This window comes from Dermochelys coriacea, chromosome 20 (assembly GCF_009764565.3).
Source record: "Dermochelys coriacea isolate rDerCor1 chromosome 20, rDerCor1.pri.v4, whole genome shotgun sequence".
Classification (NCBI taxonomy): domain Eukaryota; kingdom Metazoa; phylum Chordata; order Testudines; family Dermochelyidae; genus Dermochelys; species Dermochelys coriacea.
The window spans coordinates 18146327-18170342 of NC_050087.2; the positions used below are offsets into that span (position 1 = coordinate 18146327).

The following is a 24016-nucleotide window of genomic DNA, read 5'->3' on the forward strand; positions in this document are numbered from 1 at the left end:
TCTGGGGAGAGGTGCCGAGCAGGGAGACTGGAGGCCTCTAACCGCAGTGCAGGCGCAAGACAGCTGGTGAGCTAACAGTGCTCTGGCTACAAGTTGTGTGGCCTGCCAGTCTTTTTGTACAATGTAACTTTTTTTCTGTTGCCTCCTCCCTCCCCGGCTGCTGCCTCTTGCCTTTCAGACCGTGAGCATTCGGGGGCAGGCGCTGTTGCTGTGTCTTCAGCAGCCAGCATGAGGGCCTCTGGGATGCAAGCAGCAGTGCTGCAAGCTTTCCTCCCCCAACACATCCAGCTTGGATCAGAGCTTTGCTGTGCGAGATGCTGGACAGTCCATGTGAGACGGTGCACTGTGTGCTTGGAGGAGCCCCTGTTTCTGCCCACACCCGTGTCCGGAGACGCCTTTGGCAGGCTTGGGGCCTGTGACAGTAGCTTGCTTGTCGCACTGGTCGTCATTTGATTCTGTTGCTGTTTAACGGCTCAGGAGCCTTGGTGTCCATGCAAGTCTTGCTGTTGAACCGTCCTCTTGGCTGAGCATCCCTGTTGATTTCTGCTTGACGGGCTCAGGGACCTCTTGCGCTGCACATAAGTGACTCCTGTCCTCAGCAGCTCTGGTGCTGCAGTGCCCACTGGAGCAGGCGTGCCCTGGGGAAGCACTCTTGTTTTGAAGTGCTTGATGGAGAGCCATGTTCTCGCCACTTTATAGGCAGGGAAACTGAGGCCCAGAGGAGCAGCATAGCCTGCCCCAAGGTGACAGCACTGGGCATAGAACCCAGGAGTCCTTTGCTCTGAGGCCTCTTTGCTCTGGCTGAGACCTCTGATCCTAGGAGCCTTTGTAATCCCATCTCCTCTCTGCACCCCGAGAGCAATTTGAGTTGGGTGAATGTGGAGTCGAGCACTGAAAGAAGAGGGTGCTCTCAGCCAAGTGAGCGCAAGGCAGGTGAACTGCATTCCTTTGGAAGAAGCCAGCTGCACCCCAGAGGTGTGTGTAGTCTGGCGCATTTCCCTGGCCATAAGACCCAGCCCCTGGAAACAGAAGCTGGAGATCTGTGTGGGAGGGTCCCTGGATGCTTGGCAAAGAGGGTGCAGGGCGGTGATGTGCTGAGAGCCATTCCTGTTAGTGGCCTGGGTGGGGTCTTGGCCCCTGTGGCCTGCCCCCCTTGCTTGCAGCCCAAGTCTGTCTTGTCCCCGCTGAATGGGCCTTGCTGGCAGAATTGGGGAAAATGTCCCGGGATACTCGCCCTGCTGTTGCTCCGGCTGAATCTCTGCTGTAATAGAGGCTTTTGGTCCCCAGCTCGCTGCATTGGCATGGGCGCTGTCTGCCAGATTTAAACCGCCTGAACCTTGGGCGAGCGCTGGCTCGTGCCCTTCCTCGCTGGAACATGGGCAGGCGTTTCTCTGGCCAAGCTCCAGCCCTCGTTCAACTGTACGGAGCGGCCTGTAGTGTGCCGCGGCTCAGGCAGCAGCTGTGGGGTGCCAGTGCAAGGGGTGGAGACCTTAGCCCTGATCAAGAAAGCTCTTGCCTTGCTAGGCTGCACCAAACTGCACCTGGAGGGTCTGTGTTCCTTACTACGCTCTCCCTGCAGCAGTGGGGAGGCTGGTGGGGTCAAGTCCTTGCTGGTATAAATCCCTGAAACTGTGCTAGTTTGCACCAGCTGAGGAGCTGGCCCTTAACTCTAGCAGGGTGTAGGTCTGCTTGGCTGTATTGCCAGTCCCAGAGGGGTGGCAGTGTGGCTTAGTGGAGAGAGCACTGGACTGGGACCCAGGAGATCTGGGTTCTATTCCCAGCTCTGCCACTGACCTGCTGGGTGACCTTGGGCAAGTCACTCCACCTTTATGTGCCTCAGTTTCCCCAGTTGAAAACGGTAGTGATGATACTGGCCTCCCTTGGAGATGCACTAGTGAAAAGCTGGCTGCATGACCGTCAGAGCTGAGCCTCACAGCTGTGGCTTTCTATGCTGCTGCTGTAGTGACCAGGCTCCAGCTTGCTGCTCGGGGCAGCTTTGCGGGGATTGACTCGGACAGGAGTGCCAGAAGGAGAAGAGGGAGGATTTTGTAGCCACGGTCTGGCAGCTGCTGAACCACTGGCTCTGCGTTGATTCCAGCAGGTGCCTGATGGGCTCAGTGGTGCTGTGGCCCTTCCCCCCCCCCCACAGGCTTGTCTGTCTCCCACAGGTACTACTTCCGCAACTGGCATGGGATGAGCGACAAAGAGCCGGCTGTTTATCGCAACGTTCCCCGGCAGAGCGACGTCCCTGAAGACAAGCTGCAGGGTGGTGCGCTTCTGGACAAGTCGTCCTTCGAATATCTCTTTGAGCAGGTGAGGGTGCTGGTCTGTGCGCACCGGAAATCCCGGTGCCATGACTGGGATGTTCACCTCTGAGAAGGGCTGGCGGCCCAGAGGGTTAGATAGAGACCCTTGACTCCCTAGGGATGAGAGCCACTTTCACCAGCGCTTCTCGTTGGACATCTCTGATGCTTGGCTATGGCTGTGCCGAGTGCAGGATGAGAACCTGTGTAGAATGGAACAGACAGGGATCTGACACCTGCCTCAGTGGGGACTTGTACGTGGATTCCCAAGTGCGCTGGCACAATGTTTTCTCAGCTTCCCCGTCACCCGAGCTGGAGCTCTGCCCTGCTGTGCATTCCTTTCCTAATTCAGTGGTAGGAGGCCACCTTGCCTCCAAGCTGGGGGCTGGGGAAAGGTTTAAACAATGAAGTAGAAATGGCCAAACTGGATCAGAGCAGGGGCCCATGTCCCTCTAGTCTGGTATCCTGTCTCCGACAGGGGCCGCACCAGCTGCCTCAGAAGAAGGTGCGGAATATCATGCCCCTAGGGAAATTTCCTCCTGAGCCCTGGTAACTTGAGGTCAGGGCGCCTGCCCTGAAGCAGGAGGGGTCTGCGGCCCTTCCAACACAGAAGAAAGTCTTTAAGGTTTTGCCTCATTTGATTTAAAGATATTCCAAATATGCTATGGGCCGCAGGAGCTGATCGAAGGGCTCCCTCTGTGAGGCTGAGAAGGAAGACAGCTAAATCTGAGTGGATGCTTTGCGTCCCCTTTTCTCTTTGTACAACACTTTTTTTTTTTTTTTTTTTTTTTTTAATTTTGGTTTCCTTTGCAGGGGAAATATGAGTTCATTAATGACATTGTGTCTCTGAAAGACCTTCAGAGCGAACAGGAGATCCACCGGTTTAAGAACGAGAGCTTAGGCATGGCTGTCCTTCACCTCTCTCACATGGCTCTCAAACGAGGCACCTCTCTCGAAGAAGTGGCCAAAAAAAACAGGTGATTTGCGGGGTGGATGGGCATCGGGGCTGTGCTGTCCCTCCTTCCCAGGCACTGCAGTTCAGCTGGTGTGTGGCCACTGAATGGCAGCCTCTTCTGGGGTGGAGCTTGAAAATAACATGGCTTTCATGGAGGTTGTTTCTGGAGCCCATCATGGTACTCGCCCTGGCAACAGGTGTTGGAATTGAGTTGACCCCAGAGCACACTTTCACATTGCACTGCTTGTCCTCAAAGGTGTGTGACAGTGCAAAGGCTGTGCCCTCATCCGAAGGCTCCCTGTGATCCAGGGGGCTGGTAGGGCCCAAGACGCATAGCGCTGCGACGGGTACTAGGGTTCATGGTGGAACAGCGTTGTGTGACTGCAGCTTCCTTTCTGCATGCTCTGATTTGCCATTTGCTCTACCTCCTGTGTGATGCCCCTGCTGTGATAACCTTTCCCTGTCTCTCTTGCAGCTTCAAGGGCTGCATCCCGCGCTCCTTCTGCCGGCAGATCCAGCAGAACAACTACCTGACCAAGTTCCGCATGAGGAACGTCTTCAGGAAGTTCGTGCAGCGCTTCCAGCGGCACACAGTCAGTGCTGGGAAGCTAACGGAGCAGGATGTCATGTACAAGTACCTGGCCACCTTGGAGAACCTGGCCCCCCGCTTCGGGAGCGAGCTCTTCCCGGTCCTTTCCTTGGAGACCGCCTCTGAGGGCGAGAAAGTGCTGCTCTATGTCAATGGAGGGCACACGCAGCTGGAGGGTGGCTGCACGTCATCTCCCAGGGACAGGTCCGCCACCCACGAAGTCCTGGTCACTGGCATGGACGGGATTCAGTGGCGGACCGTCCCTGTTGAGGTAGGCTTGTACCCGGCTCCCCTGGCATGGGGGGCCACTGGTTCCTACAAGAACCTGCCCAGCACAGTGCAGATAGCATTGGCTCCTCTGCCTTGGGGGTCGCAATGGGCTGTGCTGGCCCTGTTCTAGCTAGGGCTGACCCCCTCTTGTTCAAAGGCACTGTGGCCTAGTGGACAGAGCCCAGGGCTTGGGCTCACGAGATCTGGGTTCTATTCCTAGCTCTGCCGCTGGCCTGCTGGGTGAGTCATGGCTCTATGTGCCTCAGTTTCCCCATCAGTAAAATGAGGGTGATGGTCAGTGTTGGGTCCAGGCCTGGGTAGGAACGCCCTTGCTATGGCAGGTCTGGGCCAGGGGAGGGGCACCCCTCTCCCCTGGCAGGTCCCTGGGTGGGCTCTTTTGCACTGTGCAGGTGCTCACATAGGCGGCCGCGCGGCTTACAGGGGATGTAAGTGATGGTTCTGACCTCCTGTGAGAGCTGCTGCTGAAAAGTGCTAGGCAAGAGCCAGGGAGTGGCTGCTAATGGTATGCGCCTGGGGAAACCCCCCTCTCCGAAGGCACAAGAATAGCCTGGCCCAAGGAAGGAGGGTGGCATCGGGCCAGTGTGTTCAGTGCCACGCAATCGCTGCTAGCCCCAGGGACTTGCTCCGCTCTGCAAAGCAAGTTTCTAGCCCTGGCAAGTGCTGGGAGTTTGCCCTGGAAATGGCGCGCTCAGTCTAGCCTCGGCACTGGCACGAGCCACGCCTGCTGCTGGAGTTGAAAAGGCTGCCTCTGGAAGAAGGGGCAAGCCCAGCTTCCTGGGGCGTGCGGCATCCGAAACCTCCAGGGATGGCGCCTGCTAAGGCCGAGTCAGAACTGATATGGGACAAAGCGGTGGGGCGGGAGGTGCATGTGGTGGGGTGAAGGGCTAGGTGCTCGCTGCCTGGAGCTGACGTGGCGGAGCCTGGAGGAACACTCGCCTGTACTCGTGCTGTGGGAGAATGCAGGCCAAGTCTGGCCACCGCTTCGCCTGCCCTGTGGATACTGCCCAGCTGCCTGGAAAGCCGGAGCTGTGACCCTGCTTTCTGTCTTCTGCAGAGTGCAGAAAGCCACCCCCACTGGAGTTATTTTGGGAGGAAGACTAGGGCCAAAGAGCTGGACCCCAAAGGGCCATGTCAGCCAGTGGAGAGGAGTGAGGCCAAGTGGGTGTGCTTCTGTGACTTCCAGGAGATCACGCACATTGTCCTCAAGGACTGCAAAGTCAGCATCAACCGCCAAGACAACAAGTGCCTGGTAAAGGCTCTCCCTGTATGATGGGTCTCTGGAGCGGGGACTGCCTTCCTCTTGCCGTGGGGGCTAGTGGGTTAGAGCAGGAGGGCTGGGAGCCAGGACTCCCGAGTTCTCTCCCCAGCTCTGGATGAGGTGTGGGGTCTAGTGGTTAGAGCAGGGAAATCCTGGGTTTCATCCCCAGCTCCACCTTGTATGGGCTTGGCCAAGTCAATCCTGCATGGGTCTATTCCCTGGTAACTGGGGGATGTTCTCACTGAATGTCTGTCCCGTGGATCCAAGACAGTGCGAGTTGGAGTATTTCTCCTTTCCCATCCCCCTGCCCCTTGGCAGCAGGGTCAGTCCCTTGGAGATGGGAGGGGGCTGGCATTAGAGGGCAGACTAAGGAACAGCCACTGGCTCCTGCCATCTCCAGGATGGGGGGTGCTGGGGAGGGGACCTAAGGGGGCTGTGGGTCATGTGCAGAGGGGGTGGGGTCAATAGCAGAATCTTGAGGCTTTCCCATAGTGCATCATAGTGCATAGTGCACAGGTGTTGCTGTTAGTGACCTGCCCAGCGGGGGGCAGTTCCAACCCAGGTGTTGAGTGCTCAGGGTTTGATCCTTGAACCACTGGCTGGCTCAGAAAGCAGAGCTTGGATGGTGAAGGGCGAGATGAGGTCTGAGCAGCCTCTCAGCCAGCCAGCGGTGACACCCTGTGGCTGTTCTCCCCCCCCCCCCCCAGGAGCTGGTTCTCCCATCATATGAAGCGGCCCTGTCCCTGGTGTCGCTGGTGGATGGCTACTTCAGGCTCACGGCCGACTCCAGTCACTACCTGTGCCATGAGGTGGCCCCGCCACGGCTGGTGATGAGCGTCCTTAATGGCATCCATGGGCCAATGCAGTAAGTGGCGCCTGCTGCCAAGCGGGAGACCTGGGGGCTCTGCACGGTCTGGGCCTGTCTGACACCTTTCCTGCCTCCAGGGAGGAGTTCGTCTTCGCCAAGCTGAAGCGGGAGGAGCAGGATGGGCTGTACATCATCCGCTGGAGCGTCCTCAACTTCAACAGGCTGATCCTGTCAGTGGTGAAGAGGGACCATGGCCAGGTAAGGCAGGCGTGGGGTGAGCAACATGCATCCAAGATGGAATCGAATGAACAAAGGCCCCGTGTGCGTGACAGCTGCGTTGGCTGTACGTTCTTATGCTGTGCTCAGAGCTCCTGCCAGCACATGTGGGTTGCGCACTCATCCTCTGCAGAGGGAGGACTGTGTGGGCGGAGGAGTGTCTTGTTTTGGTAGGGTTTGCTGGTGGGGGGAGGAGGCAGGTTAGTGCAGTGCCCTGGCACTTGGAGTGGTGTCAGAGGAGGGTTGGGATGGTCCTTGGTTCCCTGGAGAAGTTTATTCTCCAGTCCCGGCCCAGCCCTGTCTCCCACCCAGAGACTTGGTCTCATTCCTGGGATGCCCTGCCAACTGCATGTCGGGGACCTAGTTTTCTGCTCGTGAGATCCACTTGTCCTGAACTGCGTCTGAGCCGGCCAGCGGCTCCGGGTGCAAAAGGGGTTTGGGAGTGATGTGCTCCAGTTGGGTGCAGTCTGTGGACCCAGCACTGAATGTAGACTCCACACGTTGGCGTGGCACGCAGCAGAGCCGGTCTCGCTCTGGCTGGTTTTTACTGCTCCCCCTGCATTTGGAGGGGTTGGGCCAACCTGTGTCTGATCCGGGCAGTTCCAGGCATGCCAAAAATACGTGCAGCCACCTCTGGGGTGGAAAGTGTGGCAGCTAACAGACACAGAACACAAGAGTGGGGCAAAGACACTAGGGTGAGCCAAGAGATTTTCCCAGGACCCCAAGGGGCCCAAACAGGCGCAGCAGATGGCATCTTGTCTGAAAGTCTCATTAATACCAGTCTCGCTCAAGTATATGCGTGTCCCAGCGTGCAGCTGCCATGAATGCAGGGCTGCTTGGGCGTGTGCCCTGCACACTCCCTTTCCTTGGCGCCTCCAAGCCTTGCATGGAAGATCCCTAGCACAACCCTCTACACAATCGCCCTGGAGAATGCAGACCACGATGCCAGCAGACAGGGAGCCTGGGGGCGGCCGGTGCCAGAAGGAGCCTTGGGAGGAAGGCTGTAGCTGGTGCAGAATCGGGACTTGCCATGTAACTGGACGGGAACGTAGGGGCTGCCCTGGCATCTCACTTGCGGTGAGAGTGAGTGCGTTCCCCGAGCCGACCTAGTTACTGCAGGAAATGCTGGAGCCAAGCAACAACTTCATTCCCTGTCTTGGGCGTGCTGGAACAGCCAGCGTAGGGCAATGGCAGCAGACAGGCTTAATCGAGAGGCAGAGACCTCGCCCGGCCACTGTCTGAAATGGCAGCGCTGCCGGAACCTTGCTGCAGTCTCCTTGGTGAGCCTGGGGTGTGGCCAGCTGGCTGCAGCTCGCATGGGAGAGGCGCTGCTGGGCTGACTGCTTGGAGGGAGGAGCTGGGGGGAACGCAATGAAATCTAGGCAGCCCGTGGTGGTGAGTTAGCGCAGGGGCTTGACCCCAGACCCTTCTGGAGCATGGCACTCTGAACCAGCAAGTGACTAGGGAGAAGCTGCAGGCCCCTGCTGCCCACTGATGGGTTTTAGTGGCATGGATGGGTGACAGCAGGGTCCGCGTGCTCAGACATAAGACCGTCAATGGGGCATGTGCGTGCTGAGCAGGGTTTCCAGGAGCCAGGGATGTTGGGTTGCCCTCTCACAGCGTAGCCTCTCTCCCCCTGCCCCAGGGCTCCGGGATGCAGACCACCCCCACATATAGGCAGTTCCGGATCCAGAAGAGAGGCGTCTCCTTCGTGCTGGAGGGCTGGGAACGGGAGTTCTCCACCGTGCGGGAGCTGATGGACGTTCTCAAAGGCTGCACGCTCAAGTCGGGAGAAGAGAGCTTTGCCGTGAGGAGGTGCTGCCCGCCGAAGCCGGGAGGTATGAGCCCCATCCCGAGCCCTTGGAGTGAGATTCTCCCCAGGAGCCTCTGGCAGCAGCCGGGGCTCTGCCCCAGCCCGGAGCTCCCATGTGCAGAGAGCCAGAGCAGAGTCTCCAAAATGGCTTGTGTCAAGGCTGATGGGGTCTCTGACCTCCTCTTCCTGTGGACCTCTCCCCACAGAGGTTTCAGACCTGATCATCGCTCGGAAGGTGAAGGACAGCACCAGGCAGATCCTGAACCTGACTCAGCTCAGCTTCCACCAGATCCGGAAAAATGAGATCACCCAGGTTGGCCTCCCTGACAAGTGCTCGCGGGGAGGCTCCAGGGAGACTGGTTGGTGTCCTGGAGGAGAATCAATGCGCAAGGGAAGCTGAAAGCTGGTGCAATGGGGAGGACTGGGGAGCAGGTACTGCGCCTGGCCCAGCAACCCCATCAGGAGTGGAGGCTCAGCAGAGGCAGCACCTTCAGCCTAGAGCCAGTCTCCCTCTGGCCATGGTGGGGGGGCAAGCAGGGTTCTTCCTGCGGCGCTGAGTGTCCCCCTTATTGCTGTCTCCCCTGCAGAGAGCTCACCTGGGCCAGGGCACCCGCACCAACATCTACGAGGGTGTGCTACATGTTTGCGGGGGCGCTGGCGGGGACGACGAAGCTGAGTACTTCTCCACCGAGCAGAACAACAACAGTCGCGAGATGCACGTGGTGCTCAAGGTGCTGGACCCCAGCCACAGGGACATCGCCCTGGTGAGCCAAGCCCTGGGGATGGGCGGGAGGGAGTGCCGGGCACTGGCTGCCTCACGTGGACGTGCAGAGCCCAGCCTGCTGGCAGCTCAGGGCCGGAGCTCTGCAGTGTGCGTGGGACCCTGCCTGGGAGCCTCCCGATGGTGCCGTAGCCCAGGGGACCGTGGGGCGAGGAGGGGGGGACTCTGAATATGGGGAGACGGCCCTGGATCTGGATAGGAGCCTGGAGGAGGAGGGGAGAAATGGCCACACATTGGCCTTGCTAGCAAAAGCCCCACCCCAAGCCTGCTGGCTGCAACTGCTGAGCTACCCCTCCCCCCCACTTCCCCATGCTTCGGGTAGCTGGCCCAAGGTAGCTGGCTATCCCAGGGACTGCGCACCAGTGACTGACTTCCCCGCTTCTCCCTGCAGGCATTCTTCGAGACGGCCAGCCTCATGAGCCAGGTCTCGCACATCCACCTGGCCTTTGTGCATGGCGTCTGCGTGCGGGGCTCCGAGAGTGAGTAACGGCTCCCCAGTGCATGACCCTCCCTAACAGCCTGCCTGGCCCTTTGCCCCTGCTGAGAGGTCAGGGACCCTCTGGGAGGGCAGGAGTCTCTCCCTGAATGCCTCCCTGCCCCATCCGGCCTGTGCAGGAGGTCTCATCCCAGCAACAGTTGCCAGCACGTCTGCCCTGAGTGTCCTCAGCTGGGCCCCAGCTTGCGGCCCAGTGCCAAAGAGCTGGGCTGGTAAGCAACGGCCTCTTCTGCCTCTCAGATATCATGGTGGAGGAGTACGTCGAGCACGGCCCCCTGGATGTCTTGCTGAGGAAGGAGAAAGGCCGGGTGACCGTCGGCTGGAAGGTCACTGTCGCGAAGCAGCTTGCCAGCGCCCTGAGTTACTTGGTGAGAAGCTGTGCTCTGGAACTGGGCTCTTTCCCTGGGGCGCGCCCTGGGCGCTGGTGCGTTCATGTGAGGCTGCTCTGGAGAGCCCCGGGCTTCTTTAGGCACCTTTTGCCCCTGCTCCAGCCCCTGGGAGCACTATCTGCCAGCACGCACCTGGGTGTCCACTTCAGCAATGCAGACGGATCTGGGTAGGTCCTCGAACCCTCTCCCTCGCCGCAGTGTCGCAGCACCTCCCCACCCCTGGGAAGCACCGAGCAGAGGAGCGACTCGCCCGAGGTCGCCCAGTGGGACGCTGGCAGAGCTGGGGCTTGAACCCAGGCCCCCAAGGCCTGGCCCAGCCCCCTCGCCAGGGTGCACCGCTCGGTCTGAAACCTCGTGACTCCTCTGGTAACGCGTGAACCGCGCTCCCTGGTCCGAGCGAGACCTGGAGGCTGGGGAGAGCCGGGAGTGGACTGCTGCCATCTCCCTTCCTCGCTAGGAGCGTGGCCAGCGGCTCAGGAGTGCTCCCACGCTCGGCAGCCGCTTGGAAGGGCTGCGGGTGGCAGGGCATAGCCCTGTGCAGAGCTGCACCAAGGCCGGTTCAGCCTGCTCCCGTTCTGCCCCCAGAGGCAGGAAGCAAGCGCCTGCGTGCCGGAGCTGTGGTGAGGACCCAGGAGTCTGGTGCCCTGCTCCTGGCCTTGGGGCCACCTTCCCAGCCTAGTCTTCAGACCCTGCAGAGCACTGGGAGTACCTTAAAGGGTCGGGCTCCTCAGCTCTTGCTATTTTATTTTTATAGGAGGACAAAAACCTGGTGCATGGCAGTGTGTGTGCCAAGAACATCCTGCTGGCCAGGAAGGGGTTGGAGGACGGGTTGCTGCCTTTCGTGAAGCTCAGCGACCCGGGGGTCAGCTTCACGGTGCTCTCCCGAGAAGGTACCTTCTCCTCCTGCCTAGTTCACAGTGCCCTCCCTCCAGATGCCCGGCTCATCTGTGGCCGCAGCGGGGTGGAGCTGGGCTGGGCTTGGCTCCCCACAGCTCCCGTGTGGGAGGGGAAATCCGGAGTGTGGTCACCTCCCCGCAGCAGCCGGTGCTTTCTCGCCAGGCTTTGCAGCGGGGATTCTTGTGAATTATGCATCAGTTTGGCTGAGTGCGATCATCCCAGGTTTCATTTGGAGCACTAGCCAGGCTTGGCTCATGTGCTCCTGTCTGATCCTGAGCGGAGCTGCGTGAGTCGCCTGCTCCAGCATGGATCTCATAAGCAAACAAAAGGCCTTTCTCCAGCACCTTCCCACCCAGGGGATCGTCGAGCAGTTGCCAAACTACTCAAGAAGTCGCTGCATCTGCCCTGATGTGCAGCCACCTCTGGGGTCTGCTGTCGCAGCTGTTGGAACAGCCCACAGCAACGCGACGTACCAGCTGAGGACAGGAAGTGGAAGGATAGTTTTTGGTAGAAACAGTCGGGAGAATTGGATAGGTTCCGCTGCAAAGGGCTCTCCCCAAACCCGAGTTCTTAGTGGTGTGCATGGTCGCTCAGGCAACGTCCCTGCAGCGGCTATGAACCCCTCTTGCCTCTTCCCCAAAGAGCGAGTGGACCGGATCCCCTGGATCGCCCCCGAGTGCGTCCAGGATGTCAGCAGCCTCAGCACCGCGGCCGACAAGTGGAGCTTCGGCACCACGCTGCTGGAGATCTGCTTTGATGCGGAAGTCCCACTGAAGGAGCGCACGCCCTCTGAGGTAACGCCTGTACCCCCCAGCCTGGAACGCACCTGTCCCATAACCTCAGCTATGCTCACAAGCTGCCCTCCGGCTAGTGACAATGGTAGCTGTAGCGGCTGGAAACGCTCAGACTCTAGGCTAGCATCTCTTCTGAGGCCAGCGTGGCAGCGGAAATGGGACATGTTGAGTGGGATGAATATCTGGGGCTCTAAACCCCACTGGGAAGAGGCTGGTCAGTTCTGCGGCTGGCCAGTGCTCCTCTGGGTGCCAGGGGGCTGCAGAGGAAACATTCACAGAGTGTCTTGAGAGACAGCAGGAGTGGGGGCTGTGTGCACTGGAGGGCTTGGGGGGGCTGGGGAACGCTGTGTGGCTCGCCGCAGCTGGGGTGCGGCTTGCTTAGCCCCGGGAGAGCTTAGTGGGACCCTCCTTTCCCCGTAGAAAGAGCGCTTCTATGAGAAGAAACACCGCCTGCCCGAGCCATCCTGCAAGGAGTTGGCCGCCTTGATCAGCCAGTGTCTGACGTACGCCCACAGCGAGCGGCCCTCTTTCCGGACCATCCTGCGGGACCTCACCCAGCTACAGCCACACAGTAAGCTCTCCTGCCCCCCGCCAGCTGGCAGAGCCCATATGGGGGCTGGAAACGGACTGAGGGGGACTTCCTGACTCCTGGGCGGCTACTCTGCTCTGTGTCAGGCCAGGGAGGGAGGGTGAGGGGCCCTCAGCGGGGATTGCGGCTCTGCTGGTGTCTGCCCTGCGTCGATAGGTGACGTCCTCCCTTCTACTGAGGGCCAGGAGGGAGAACCCAGGCAAAACAAACCTGCCACCCCTGGAGCCCAGCCAGGCACGTGCAGTTACCCTCAGCCTAGCCCATGCCTCGCACCTGGTGGCCCGCATCCTTCTGGCCACGAGGGAGCTCCCTTTGCTGCGCCTCAGCTGGCCGGAAGAGGTCATCTCCGAGTGAAGTGTTGCACTGGTGTTGTGTGGCTCGTGCCAGTCCTGCCAGCCACATGGCTCTTCTCCTTCTTGTGTTCCAGACCTCGTCAATGTCACCTCTCTGAGCCCTGACTTCCCCATCTCGGACCCCACGGTCTTTCAGAAACGCTACCTGAAGAAGATCCGAGAACTGGGGGAGGTAAATTGCATCCATAGCAACCCTTGGCCCTGGTTCAGTGGCATCATGTTGATGCACCGACATAGGGAGGTAGAAGTGGCTGCGTTTCCCGAGAGCTTGGCAGGTTTCACAAAAGGATCCAGGATTTTCACCTCGTCACTTCACTGAGGATAGACTGTATGTCAGGGAAGTGGGAGCAAAGCTGCTGGCTGAGGCCCTGGATTAGGAGGACGCTTGCCCTACAGGCAGGTTAGGGCGTGACTGCTGGCTGAGGGTTCTTGCACCACTGTTGGAGAGAGTGCTTGGATAGATGAGCCTCTCGTCTGCTTCAGCCTGGGCCGGCCTGTGTTTTTTAGGTCCACTCTGTGCTGCCCTGTCCCTGGGAAGCTGGGATTCCCTGGCTGTTACTGTTCATTTCCAGCCCAGCGTGGGGCCTCCACCCATCTCTGTCTAGCAGAGCTCTTTGGGCACTGCTCCCGACCTGCCACGAGCAGTCCTTGAGCTGGGTTCTGGCAGAGGACATTTCTACTGGAGATCTTTCTGTCTGAGAAGCTTTTCTGCCCCAGCTAGCGTGTCTCACAGGAGCCTCTCCCCGCATCAGACAGCTGGAGCCCTGCTCCGTGGCACGATCTCAAAGCCCCATTTCTGTCTCTCCCAGGGTCACTTCGGCAAAGTGAGCCTTTACTGCTATGACCCCACCAATGACGGCACTGGGGAGATGGTGGCCGTGAAGTCGCTGAAGTCCGGCTGCAGCCAGCAGCTTCTCACCAGCTGGAAAAGGGAGATCGAGATCCTTAAGACGCTCTACCACGAGAACATTGTCAAGTACAAGGGCTGCTGCAGCGAGCAAGGTTGAGCCCAGCCACCCCTACAGAGTGGGGCTCTTGGGGGAGGATCGCGGCAGAGTGTTGTCTCCCCTAGTCCTGTGTGTGCTGCGCTGTACATGGCTTCCTCCCTTACAGCTCAGGGCACGTGCTCTATGGACACCCCTCCCTCTGTAGGCTGAGTGTGCTGTGGGGCTCCTATGCTTCCCCCAAGGCGGGGTTAACTATGCATGTGCCCCCCCAAGGCTGCTGTTTGGTGCCAGAGAGGTTAAGTCTCGAGTGCGAATCCCCAGGCCAGAGCAGAACAGTTGCACCTCTCAGTCAGCTGGCAGAAGGGAGCCCTAGGCACTCCCTGCAGAGGCTGCCCGGGGTCACTCTCCAGGAGCGTGGGACGTAAGGTGCGAAGCTACAGCATTGCAGGAGGGGGCTTAGCCTCTGGTAGGACAGTGGTGGGGATTTGGGCCATGGCTGCGTCCCCCTCGGCCGCGCCTCTCTGCTCTGCTGCCTGTTGCGGCCCATTCCGCTGCGTGCATCGCTCACATCTGGCTCCTCTTCCAGGGGAGAAGATCGTGCAGCTCATCATGGAGTACGTGCCCCTGGGCAGCCTGCGGGATTACCTGCCCAAGCACAGCGTCAGCCTGGCCCACGTCCTCCTCTTTGCCCAGCAAATCTGTGAGGTAACGACAGGGCCCGAGCCAGGCAGTGCGTGGGGGTCTGTGCTGATGCTGTTGCCACTCAGGCGAGCTGGGGCAACTCCGAGTGTCCGTGCCACTCCAGAGCTGGGGTGGGGGCTGGGGAAACCAATGATGGTGCAGTGCAATGTCCAGGGGAAGGAGTGGGGTCCAGGGGCTAGAGTAAGGGGTCTGAGCGCTGGGTCTCCTGGGGTTCTACTGTCAGCTGTGGGGGGGGGGATGGGGGCTAGTGGTTAAAGCAGGTGGGAATCGGGGCGCTGGGACTCCTGGGTCTTTTCCCCAGTTCTGTCATGGACTCTCCATGTGACCTTGGGCCAGTCCCCATCTCTCTGAATGCTTCATGTTCCTGGCTGCAGAATGGGGATGATCCGGTGTTTGCTCTCCACAGGGCATGGCTTACCTGCACTCCCTGCACTACATCCACAGGGACCTGGCTGCCAGGAACGTGCTGCTGGAAAACGAGAACGTGGTGAAGATTGGTGATTTTGGACTGGCCAAAGCCATCCCCGAAGGGCATGAATATTACCGCGTCTGCGAGGACGGAGACAGCCCCGTCTTCTGGTAAGTGTTGTGGCGTCCCAAGAGAGCCCTCCCAGGGGTCCCCACCTTTTCCCTCTGAGGGCAACGCCGGTAGCTTGCTAGCCATCCCAATGCCCTGGTGAATCTGCGTTGTGTTGAGCTGGCTAGCTGGCCGCCTCTTGTTAATAGAGAGGGTTGGCCTGATTAAAATATAGGCCCCAGCACAGCTCAGTTTGGAGCATTGCATGCTGGGACCTGTAGTCTTTGTGAGTCATACACAAGTACGTGCCTGTACACTCCATTGTACATGCCACATGTGAGCTGTGGTGGAAACGCAACCTGCAGGCTCAGTGCACACAGTAACACCTGCAGGCTGCGTGCACTGAGCGTTGGTCTGAAGTGCAGCCATGGCAAGGTCGATGACTGGGTAACCAGTATCTGCCACCTCCTCCGTCGGCGACTGCCAGAGCAAGTCTGCCCAGAGACTGCATCAGAACGTGACGGCTTCCTTCTGTACGTTCTCTGCCATGCCAGAGATGTGCCTAGGAGGCCCTGAGGAATGGGGTCCTGCTGTCCGTGAAGGGTCTGGCCCGGCACTCTCTGGGATGCTGTGCAGGGCCATGGTGCAGACTCTCTGTTGTGAGCCCATTGGAGCTCAAGTGCCGTTTGGAGGGATCCTTGCCACGCTCTGGCTGTGGGTCCCTTGTGCTGATGCCCTGTGGTTGCAGCTATAGTTTGATGGTGCCTGTCTGCCCTGCCCCACCCCGCAGGTATGCCATGGAGTGCCTGAAGGAGTGCAAGTTCTATTATGCCTCCGATGTCTGGTCCTTCGGCGTCACTCTCTACGAGCTCCTGACACGCTGTGACTCCAGCCAGAGCCCCCCGGTGGTGAGTGGAGAGGGACTGATGGGGGGTTTCTTGCTCCTGGGGTTTGGGTTTGCTGAACAAGTAACAAGCAGGACCCATCCCCACCAACCAGCTTCGTTCTCCCTTCCTCTTAGAAATTCATAGAGATGATCGGAGCGACTCAGGGTCAGATGACAGTGCTGAGGCTGATCGAGCTGCTGGACAGGGGGAAGAGGCTCCCAAGCCCGAAGGACTGTCCTTGTGAGGTGAGGCTGTTGCGGTGTAGTCAGCGCTGAGTGGCGCTTGTTAATAACTTCACGCGGTGCTACAGCCCATTCCATCCCAATGGAACCCGAAGTGCTTCACACACTATACAGGAATCGCTTCTTCAGCCCCTGGAATGCAGCCACCTCTCATGTGGGACGTGATGGCTGCTTCCTGTCCTAGGCTGCTGAGCAGTGGGAAGTGAAGAATCCACTAATGCGGCAGGGGGATGCAGGGGAGCAGAACTGACTCCCTTTCCCCCATGACGCCAGGGAGGGTGCCACAACTGTACAGGTGCTGAGCTCAGGCAGGCCCTCGATGAGCGGAAATACTCGGTATGTCACAGGCTGACGTACCGAGGCAGTCTCTCTGCCTGCCCAACGGGGGCTTTGCCTCCAGAGGGCCTGGCTAAGGATTGATTGCTTTCACTCTGATTAGGAATGGAAGCAGTAGGCCGGCCTTTCCCCTACACGCTGCTAAAAGAATGCAGGGTGAAATCTGGCCCCTGCTGAAGTCCAGTGAGAGCTCTCCCTGGGATTCCAATGAGACTGGGCAAGCTTGAAGTTTCGCCAGCCAGCCACCCTGCCCTGGGCAAGGGCTCTGTCCTCAATGCCCATGGCCACAGGCAGAGAGAACCCTCAGCTAGCGCAGTAAGGAAGCAGTGGTGACTTCTGTTACTTGGGTTTGGTTTTGACAGGCTTTGGAGCAGGGGAAGGTGCATGTCAGCCAGAGGGCCGTTCCACTGCTGCCTGCTCACAGGCCTGTTCCTGACTGCCTTCCGGCTCGGGGTGGGGGCGGCTGTGTTGCGTCGTGGGTTTGATTTGTGCTCCGCCTGCCTTCACCTGCTCTTTCCTTCCTCAGATCTACTGCTTAATGAGAAACTGCTGGGAATCCAAAGCGTCCTTCCGCCCAGCGTTCAAAAACCTCGTCCCCATCCTGAAGAGCTTCCACGAGAAATACAAGGCTCAGGCCCCTTCGGTCTTCAGCGTGTGCTGAGTGGGATGCTTGAGAACTTGCTCGGGGAAGGACCACGGCTGCCTTCAGCTGGAAACTCTCTGGTGGAGAGGCCCCTTCAAAGTGCTGGGGAGGGTTGGGACTTCACCACTTGCTGCCTCGGTGCCTGCGACTGCATGGAACCGTCCTACGCGATCTGGTTTTCCACCTTGTGCCTTGGAGTCCAGGGAACCCTCTGTGTAAACAGAGATGGCTGGTGAAGCTTCTGTTGCCACTTCTGAAGTACAGACCTGCTGCTTTGGCCTGGATGCGTAGGCTCTCCAGTCAGGTGGATTTTAATCCTGGAAAGTGGTTTCCTTCTAGGTGATGCAGCCAGAGGAAGCTGTGGGGCTGTCTAGCAAAAAAGGGCAAACTGCCTTCCTGGCGCATCTCATCTGACCTCTTGGCTTGTGTCGGAGCTGTGCAGCCAGGGCATTGCACGTGTTGAAAGGGGTGGACGTCCTTGGAGCCTAATGCCCTGCACTCCAGCTGCTGTCAGGAGCTCCTAAAGCCTTTGCAGGGAGCTGTGGGGGAAGAGGCTGGAGCTTGAGGGGTGGGTACAGGCCTGAATCTAGCCCTGTAATGCCGCATCTGGGGCAAGAGGAGGAGGAGGGTGTATGGTTAAGATGGCTGTCGAGTGAGGGCTTGAAGCATCGTTAAAAAAGATACACTGGGCCCGCACCTGCTCCCTCCTCCAGCCGGACGGGGGCTCCCTGCCTGCTCTGCTCTGTGGTGCTTTTGCAGCTCGGGAATGGGCCTGTGCCCTGCCTGTTCTTCACTGATGCTTTGGTCTTTGAGCTGGGGAAACCTCTGGCCCATCCCCCAGCTGCTTGGGCTCTTGCCTGGTTTGTACCATAAAGCACCACAGTGCCTGCTTCCCCCGGCAACCCCCGAGCACTGGCAGAGGTGCTCTGCCCCCTGGTCTGTAATCCCCTGTGCAGCTGCCTATGCCCCCCTCTGCTCCCATCTCTCCTTGGATGGAGAGACGTTCCCCCATCGAAAGACCCCTGGGGGCAGGTACAGGCAGACTGAGGGGGCTGTCCTCTCCGCATTGCCTGCTGGGCCTGGCTTTCTCTGGCACCTTCCCTTTGCTGTACAGCAGCTGACCATGGCCTCTGCTGGCCCTTCAGTCAGAGGCCTTTCTTTGCTCCGGAGTAGCCCTTCGATGCACTCCTGCAGCCTTGACTGCCACCCAGCGAGCAATGAGGGGAGCTCCTGTGCCCCCCTGTAAGGGCTGCTTGGGGTCCACATCTTGGACACTACCCCCATTCACGGGGAAACCTCCCTGAACAGGCAGCAGCTGTCCCAGCCTGTCCGTCCATGTCTCTCCAATGCCTTGGTGAGCGACGCCTTCCTGTGCCCCCCAGGGCTGTGTCCTCCAAAGGGACATACCAAGGCCATTCGCTCTGCTGCCGCTGTCCACATGCCAACCAAAGGTTTTTCCTGCCTCTCCCAGGGGCCACACACTGTGAATTAGATCATGTGGTCGGGGGAGGGGGCTGGAGTCTGTTGGCCTTAAACCAAATCCAGATCACAAGACAAGAACTGCCTTTATCTGCTCACCAAATCACAGCCCCATCCTGTCCTCTGGCTACCTAACGCCCGCGTTAGCCGAACTGGTCCTGAAAAAGCCAGTATGCCCTGGTTGTGGGGCTGTCCAGAGAAGCAGGGCAAACAGCATTCAGTCGAATGCCCTTTTGAACAACAGGGACTGCTGAGTTGTGTGTGTGCTCGTCTTGATGTCTGATTCATTCTCCATGTGCTGCAGAGACTGCTGCATTGCCATCTTCGGTTATGTTGCAAAACCCAGTGGAGGGACAGCTCAAGCCTTGAATGAACAAGGCCTTAGCTCCATGCACTGCCAACATCCACTCAACCAGCATGCCTGTAGCCTTTAGTGTTAGTTGCTTGCTCTCTCACCTAAATGCCTGGAATGTATTTTCCTAAGGAAATGGGTGTGGGCTGTACCCAGCCCATCTGATTCTGCAGAACATTTGGGGTCTGTTGGTTATCTCTTCTCACCAGGGATGATCACCGTCTTTGAGCAAGTGAACGTTTGTGGCACTTTATTACTAAGGAAATGTTAGCAGTTGGGTGTCTCAGTTGTTTGTTCTTTCAAATGTGATTTTTTTGGAGTCCCCTATCCCTCAATCTCTTGTAACCACAGGCTTGAGAGCAGGTGATATGGCCTGGTGACCAGCCTCGGAGCCAAACAGATTTCAATAAGGTCAAGGAGCCAGAGTCGATATGGTGCCTGCACCAAGGGAAATAGTCACTCAGGCGCCAATCCCACTGGCCCTGAGGCGTTTGCAGTCCAGGAAGGACTCTGGCATTGGAGCAGCCAGAGCTGCTCCTACTTCCTTTCCTTCTCTCCCTCCCTCAGCAGCTCCAAGGGCATGTGACTGTATGTCAGAGCTGCTCCCATGGTCTCCCATAGTAATGGGAGCTTCAGTTTAAAAATCACAAGACACGGTCAGGGAATGCACTTGCAATTCATAATCAAAGATGCATTTTCTTAACTTAGTGGCCCTTGAGGGCTACAGATTGGACACCACTGGCCAGCTACCGCATTGGACAGCTGTAGTCCTGACCTCTCCTCTTCTAGGAGGCTGCTACATGAGGAAATCTTCCTTTAGTATTTGTAACATACCTCTAGTCTCGCCTTTGTATCTTGCCACTGTATTTCCACATACACAGCTCTTCCCCGCCTAGTCTCTCTGTCTCCAAAGGCTCATTCACTCCTAGCCTGGACAATTAGTGAGGAATCTTCTAATGCAACCAATTTGTTGGTTTGGTTCAAAGTAAATAAAAGGCTTGGGAAGAGACTTGTGTGTATAAAGTGCAATGTTTTTTGTAAAGGATGGAGGATCATTTTACCCGAGTTAGCAAAGGTCACTCTTTCTAAAGGAAGGCCTTGGATGTATTTCTAAAATGATGCTGTTAAACTATAATGGTTGATTTCCCCACCCCTTATTTATTGTTGTCTGCTATGTAAACACCATTGAAATAACCTCTACTGTGAGCCATGTGCCTGGAGTATGGAGCAATGCTGCCTGCCTCATGGGGCCATCCTGCTCCATGGGCTGCATGTCAACCTTTACGCAAAAATAGACTTCAGCAATGTGCCTTGCGTCTTGCCGTTGTGCTGGAGCTATGACTCCCTCTCTCCCCAGGGACGCATGGGTGATTGAACAAGCTGTAGTGTCCTTGCTTCTGGCCAAAGCACCTATATGTAGAGACTTTTTTTCTATTGGACAGTGGGAGATGATTATCTAATGTGAACGTCACTGGTCTCAGTGCTAATCTACTACTGGCTAGTATAACCTGTAGCTGGTAACATCCCTAAACTTTTCTTCAAATAAATTACTCTATAAAGTACTGTCTCTTTTTTTAAAATGCTGCTGCTCTGTGTGCCCGTGCTCCTCTGATAGATCTGTTTCCATTACAGATTGCAGAAGGAGGGCAGGCTCTCGCTGGAGTTATTTAACACTTGTAGTCCCTAACTATGGATCTGGGTCTCTGTGCTATGTGCTGTACAGGAACAAAATGAAGGGACCGTCTTTTTAGGGTGATACAAATCCAGGGCTGCTGTTTCACCACATCCCCTCCTAGCTCGGAGTGCCACGCAGCATGTCCTGCTGTGTCCTGCATCTCATAGAGCAGAATACTTAGGCAGCCCCTGCAGGAAGCTCTGAGCACTAGAATCTCGCTTTCTTCACCACTTTCAGCGGCTACAGAAGTAATTTGACGGCAAACTGGTGTTGTAAGGCCCATACATCCCTATAAATGCTCCGTGCTGCCTCACCAGCTAAGAGCAGCTCAAGCCTCTTGGACCTCAGGAATGTCCTTTGCAAGGGTCCTTAACCCCACAGAACTTGTTCGGGGTGGAAGGAAGTGGGTTGCGAGGAAATTCATAGATTCCAAAGCTGGAAGCGACCATTGTGATCATCTAGTGTGACCCTGTGTATAACACAGGCCCGAGATCTCCCCCCAAATAATTCCTAGAGCAGCTCTCTTAGAACAACATCTCATCTTGATTTTCAAAATTCAGTGATGGAGAATCCACCATGACCCCAGTAAAGTGTTCCAATGGTTTAATTACTCACCATTAAAAGGTAAGCTTTACTTCTAATCTGAATGTGTCTAGCTTCAACTTCCAGCCATTGGATCATGTTAGACCTTTTTCTACAAAAATGAACAGCCCATTCTTAAATGTGTTTTCCCCATGTAGATACTTATACATTGTAATCAAGTCACCTCTTAACCTTTTCTTTGTTAAATACAAAGAGCTAAACCTATTTATCTTCTCACTCAAAGGCAGGTTTTCTAACCCTTTAATCATTCTCATGGCTCTTCTCTGATTTATCTACATCTTTGAATTGTGGGCATCCGCCCTTGACACAATATTCCAGCAGCAGTTGTACTAGTGCCCAATACAGATGTGTAATAGCTTCTCTATTCCTACTTACCAGTCCCATTTGTGTCCAGGATTGCATTAGCTCTTTTGTCCACAACATTGCACTGGGACCTAGCTCCACTATGACCCCTAAATCTTATTCAGAGTCACTGCTTCCCAAGATAGCCCCCATCCTGTAAGTATGGACTAAGTTTTTGGTTTCTAGATGTATACATTTTACATATAGCTGTCTTAATACTCATTGTTTGCTTAACCAATTTACCAACCAATCCAGAGTGCTCTGAATCAGTGACTGGTCCTCTTAATTTTATTTACCACTCCCCCCAGGTTTGTCTCATCTGTAAACTTTATCAGTGATTTTGTTTTCTTCCAGGTCATTTATGTATGATAGATAGATAGATAGCCTAAGGCTAAGAACTGATCCCCCTAAAAACTGCTTGATGATGATTCCCCATTTATAGTTAGGTTTTTGGGGTTTTTTTTGTTTTTTTTTGAGACCCATCAGCCAATTTTTAATGCTTTTAATGTGGGCCATGTTAATTTTATATTCTAGTTTAATCAAAATATGTGGTACCGAGTCTACAGAAGTTTAAATATATTGCATCACTACTGTTACCTTTATCAACCAAACTTGTAATCTCATCAAGAAAAAGATACAAAATTTAGTCTGACAGGATCTGGTTTTTGTAAACTCATGTTGATTGATAATTATGTTACCCTCCTTTAATTTTATATTAATAGAGTGGCTGATATGACACCTCATTATCTTGCTTTGAGAGTGATGTCTCGTTGAAGGCCTATAATTACCCAGGTCACCCTATTTACCTTTTCTAAAAACTAGCATGCCACTTCCTTTCTTCCAGTTTTCTGGAACTTCTTCAGTGCTCCAAGACTTATTAAATATCAATATGGACATTCTACCAAACAACTCAGCCAGCAGTTTTAAAACTTGTGGGTGCAAGTTCTTTTAGACCTGATGGTTTAAAAATGTCTGCCTTCAGTAGCTTGTCTTTAATATTCTCCACGGGTACCAGTAGCCTGGAAAGAGCTACCACTATATGATGAGACTTTCTAATTATTTTTCTCCAACTACAGAATAGAAATATTGAATACTTCTGCCTTTCCTGAATTATTGAAAATTCTATAATTTGTCTGTAATAGACCAATATCATGGTCAAGATTATTTTTGTTCCTAATAGATTTTAAAATGACTCAGCTCAGTAATATCTATCTGCTGCAGCACCTGATTTAAGTGATAGGTTACAGACCACAGTTAGTAGTTTTGCAATTTCATACAAGTTCCTTCTGCATTCTTGGATAAATACACTCTGGTCCTGCTGACTTAGTACTGTTTAATTTATCAGTTTGTTCCAAAACTGCCTCTAATGCCACTCAACCGGGGCCAGTTCCTCAGATTTGACACCTAAAAAGAACAGCCCAGGAGTGGGGATTTCCCCCATGTCCTCTAGGGTGAAGACCAATGCAAAGAATTCTCTTAGCTTTTCCACACCTGCCTTATCTTTGTTATGTGCTCCTTTAGCTCGGCAATCAGCTCCTGCCCTCACTTCCTTCTTGGCAGACTCCTGGGTCGCTTCACTTTTTTTCCTGTTAGTTTTTTTGCCCTTGGCTTGTTGCTCTTCAAATTCATTATGGGCCTTACTAAACTTTGATGCTCCATGCGCTGGTTGGTGCCTGTGTTCTCCGTGCTGTGATCTGACTGCCCCTCGTTAAAGGGCTCTGGTTTTTGCCTGTCTCTGGTAGACTTGGGGTTTTTTTGGGGGTGGGGGTGCCTCTCACAGGTTTCTGAGGTGGGGGTTGCCAGGTTTTTGAACAACCTGCAGTTTGCAGCACTCCAGCCTGGGCCTCAGTTGCGTTTAGCTCAATGGAAAGCCCCTGGAGTCAGCCGGGGGGGAGCTGGATGGGGCGGGGGGAAGAGGGAGGGAGGGCTGGTTGTGTGGGGCAGAAGGGGGACTGGCTGGGGCAGGGGAAGAGGGCGAGTAGAACGAGGGCTGGCTGTGGGGGCGGGGGAAGAAGGAGGGGGGCTGGCTGTGGGGGCGGGGGACAAAGAGGGGCTGTTGTGGGGGCAGGGGAAGAGGGAGGGGGGCTGGCTGTGGGGGAGGGCGAGTAGAAGGAGGGCTGGCTGTGGGGGCGGGGGAGAAAGGGGGGCTGTTGTGGGGGCGGGGGAAGAAGGAGGGGGGCTGGCTGTGGGGAGGGGGAGAAGGGCGGGCTGTTGTGGGGGCGGGGGAAGAGGGTGAGTAGAAGGAGGGCTGGCTGTGGGGGTGGGGGAGAAAGGGGGGGCTGTTGTGGGGGAGGGGGAAGAAGGAGGGGGGCTGGCTGTGGGGGCGGGGGAGGGAGGGGGGGCTGTTGTGGGGGCGGGGGAAGAAGGAGGGGGCTGGCTGTGGGGAGGGGGAGAAAGGGGGGGCTGTTGTGGGGGCCGGGGAAGAAGGCGGGGGGCTGGCTGTGGGGGCGGGGGAGGGGGAAGGAGGGGGGCTGGCTGTGGGGGCGGGGGAGAAAGGGGGGGCTGTTGTGGGGGCGGGGGAGGGGGAAGAAGGAGGGGGGCTGGCTGTGGGGAGGGGGAGAAAGGGGGGGCTGTTGTGGGGGCCAGGGAAGAAGAAGGGGGGCTGGCTGTGGGGGCGGGGGAAGAGGGAGGGGGCTGGCTGTGGCGGGGGGAGTACTCGAGTCGTTCGGGGGGGCTCAGTGACGCAGTGGGGGATGAGG

At 56.6% G+C, this 24016-nt stretch overlaps 1 protein-coding gene across 4 annotated transcripts in view; it reads left to right on the plus strand.

Annotated features, from left to right (window-relative positions):
* TYK2 (tyrosine kinase 2) overlaps positions 1 to 20259 on the plus strand; it is a 30387-nt gene extending 10128 nt beyond the window's left edge. For 2 of the 4 annotated variants that reach the window (XM_038378633.2, XM_043506374.1), the window contains exons 4-24: positions 2169 to 2313; positions 3117 to 3280; positions 3734 to 4118; positions 5193 to 5387; positions 6104 to 6261; positions 6342 to 6462; positions 8126 to 8318; positions 8500 to 8606; positions 8881 to 9057; positions 9466 to 9553; positions 9811 to 9938; positions 10714 to 10849; positions 11451 to 11650; positions 12071 to 12221; positions 12667 to 12764; positions 13402 to 13594; positions 14126 to 14244; positions 14648 to 14820; positions 15549 to 15666; positions 15780 to 15890; positions 16750 to 20259. In XM_038378633.2, coding sequence (XP_038234561.1) covers positions 2169 to 2313; positions 3117 to 3280; positions 3734 to 4118; positions 5193 to 5387; positions 6104 to 6261; positions 6342 to 6462; positions 8126 to 8318; positions 8500 to 8606; positions 8881 to 9057; positions 9466 to 9553; positions 9811 to 9938; positions 10714 to 10849; positions 11451 to 11650; positions 12071 to 12221; positions 12667 to 12764; positions 13402 to 13594; positions 14126 to 14244; positions 14648 to 14820; positions 15549 to 15666; positions 15780 to 15890; positions 16750 to 16884 — 3295 coding nt within the window. In that variant the 3' untranslated portion in view covers positions 16885 to 20259. The remainder of the gene's footprint in view (positions 1 to 2168; positions 2314 to 3116; positions 3281 to 3733; positions 4119 to 5192; positions 5388 to 6103; positions 6262 to 6341; positions 6463 to 8125; positions 8319 to 8499; positions 8607 to 8880; positions 9058 to 9465; positions 9554 to 9810; positions 9939 to 10713; positions 10850 to 11450; positions 11651 to 12070; positions 12222 to 12666; positions 12765 to 13401; positions 13595 to 14125; positions 14245 to 14647; positions 14821 to 15548; positions 15667 to 15779; positions 15891 to 16749) is intronic. The other 2 variants (XM_038378636.2, XM_043506375.1) reach the window with 1 other exon arrangement.
* The last annotated feature ends 3757 nt before the right edge of the window (positions 20260 to 24016 follow it).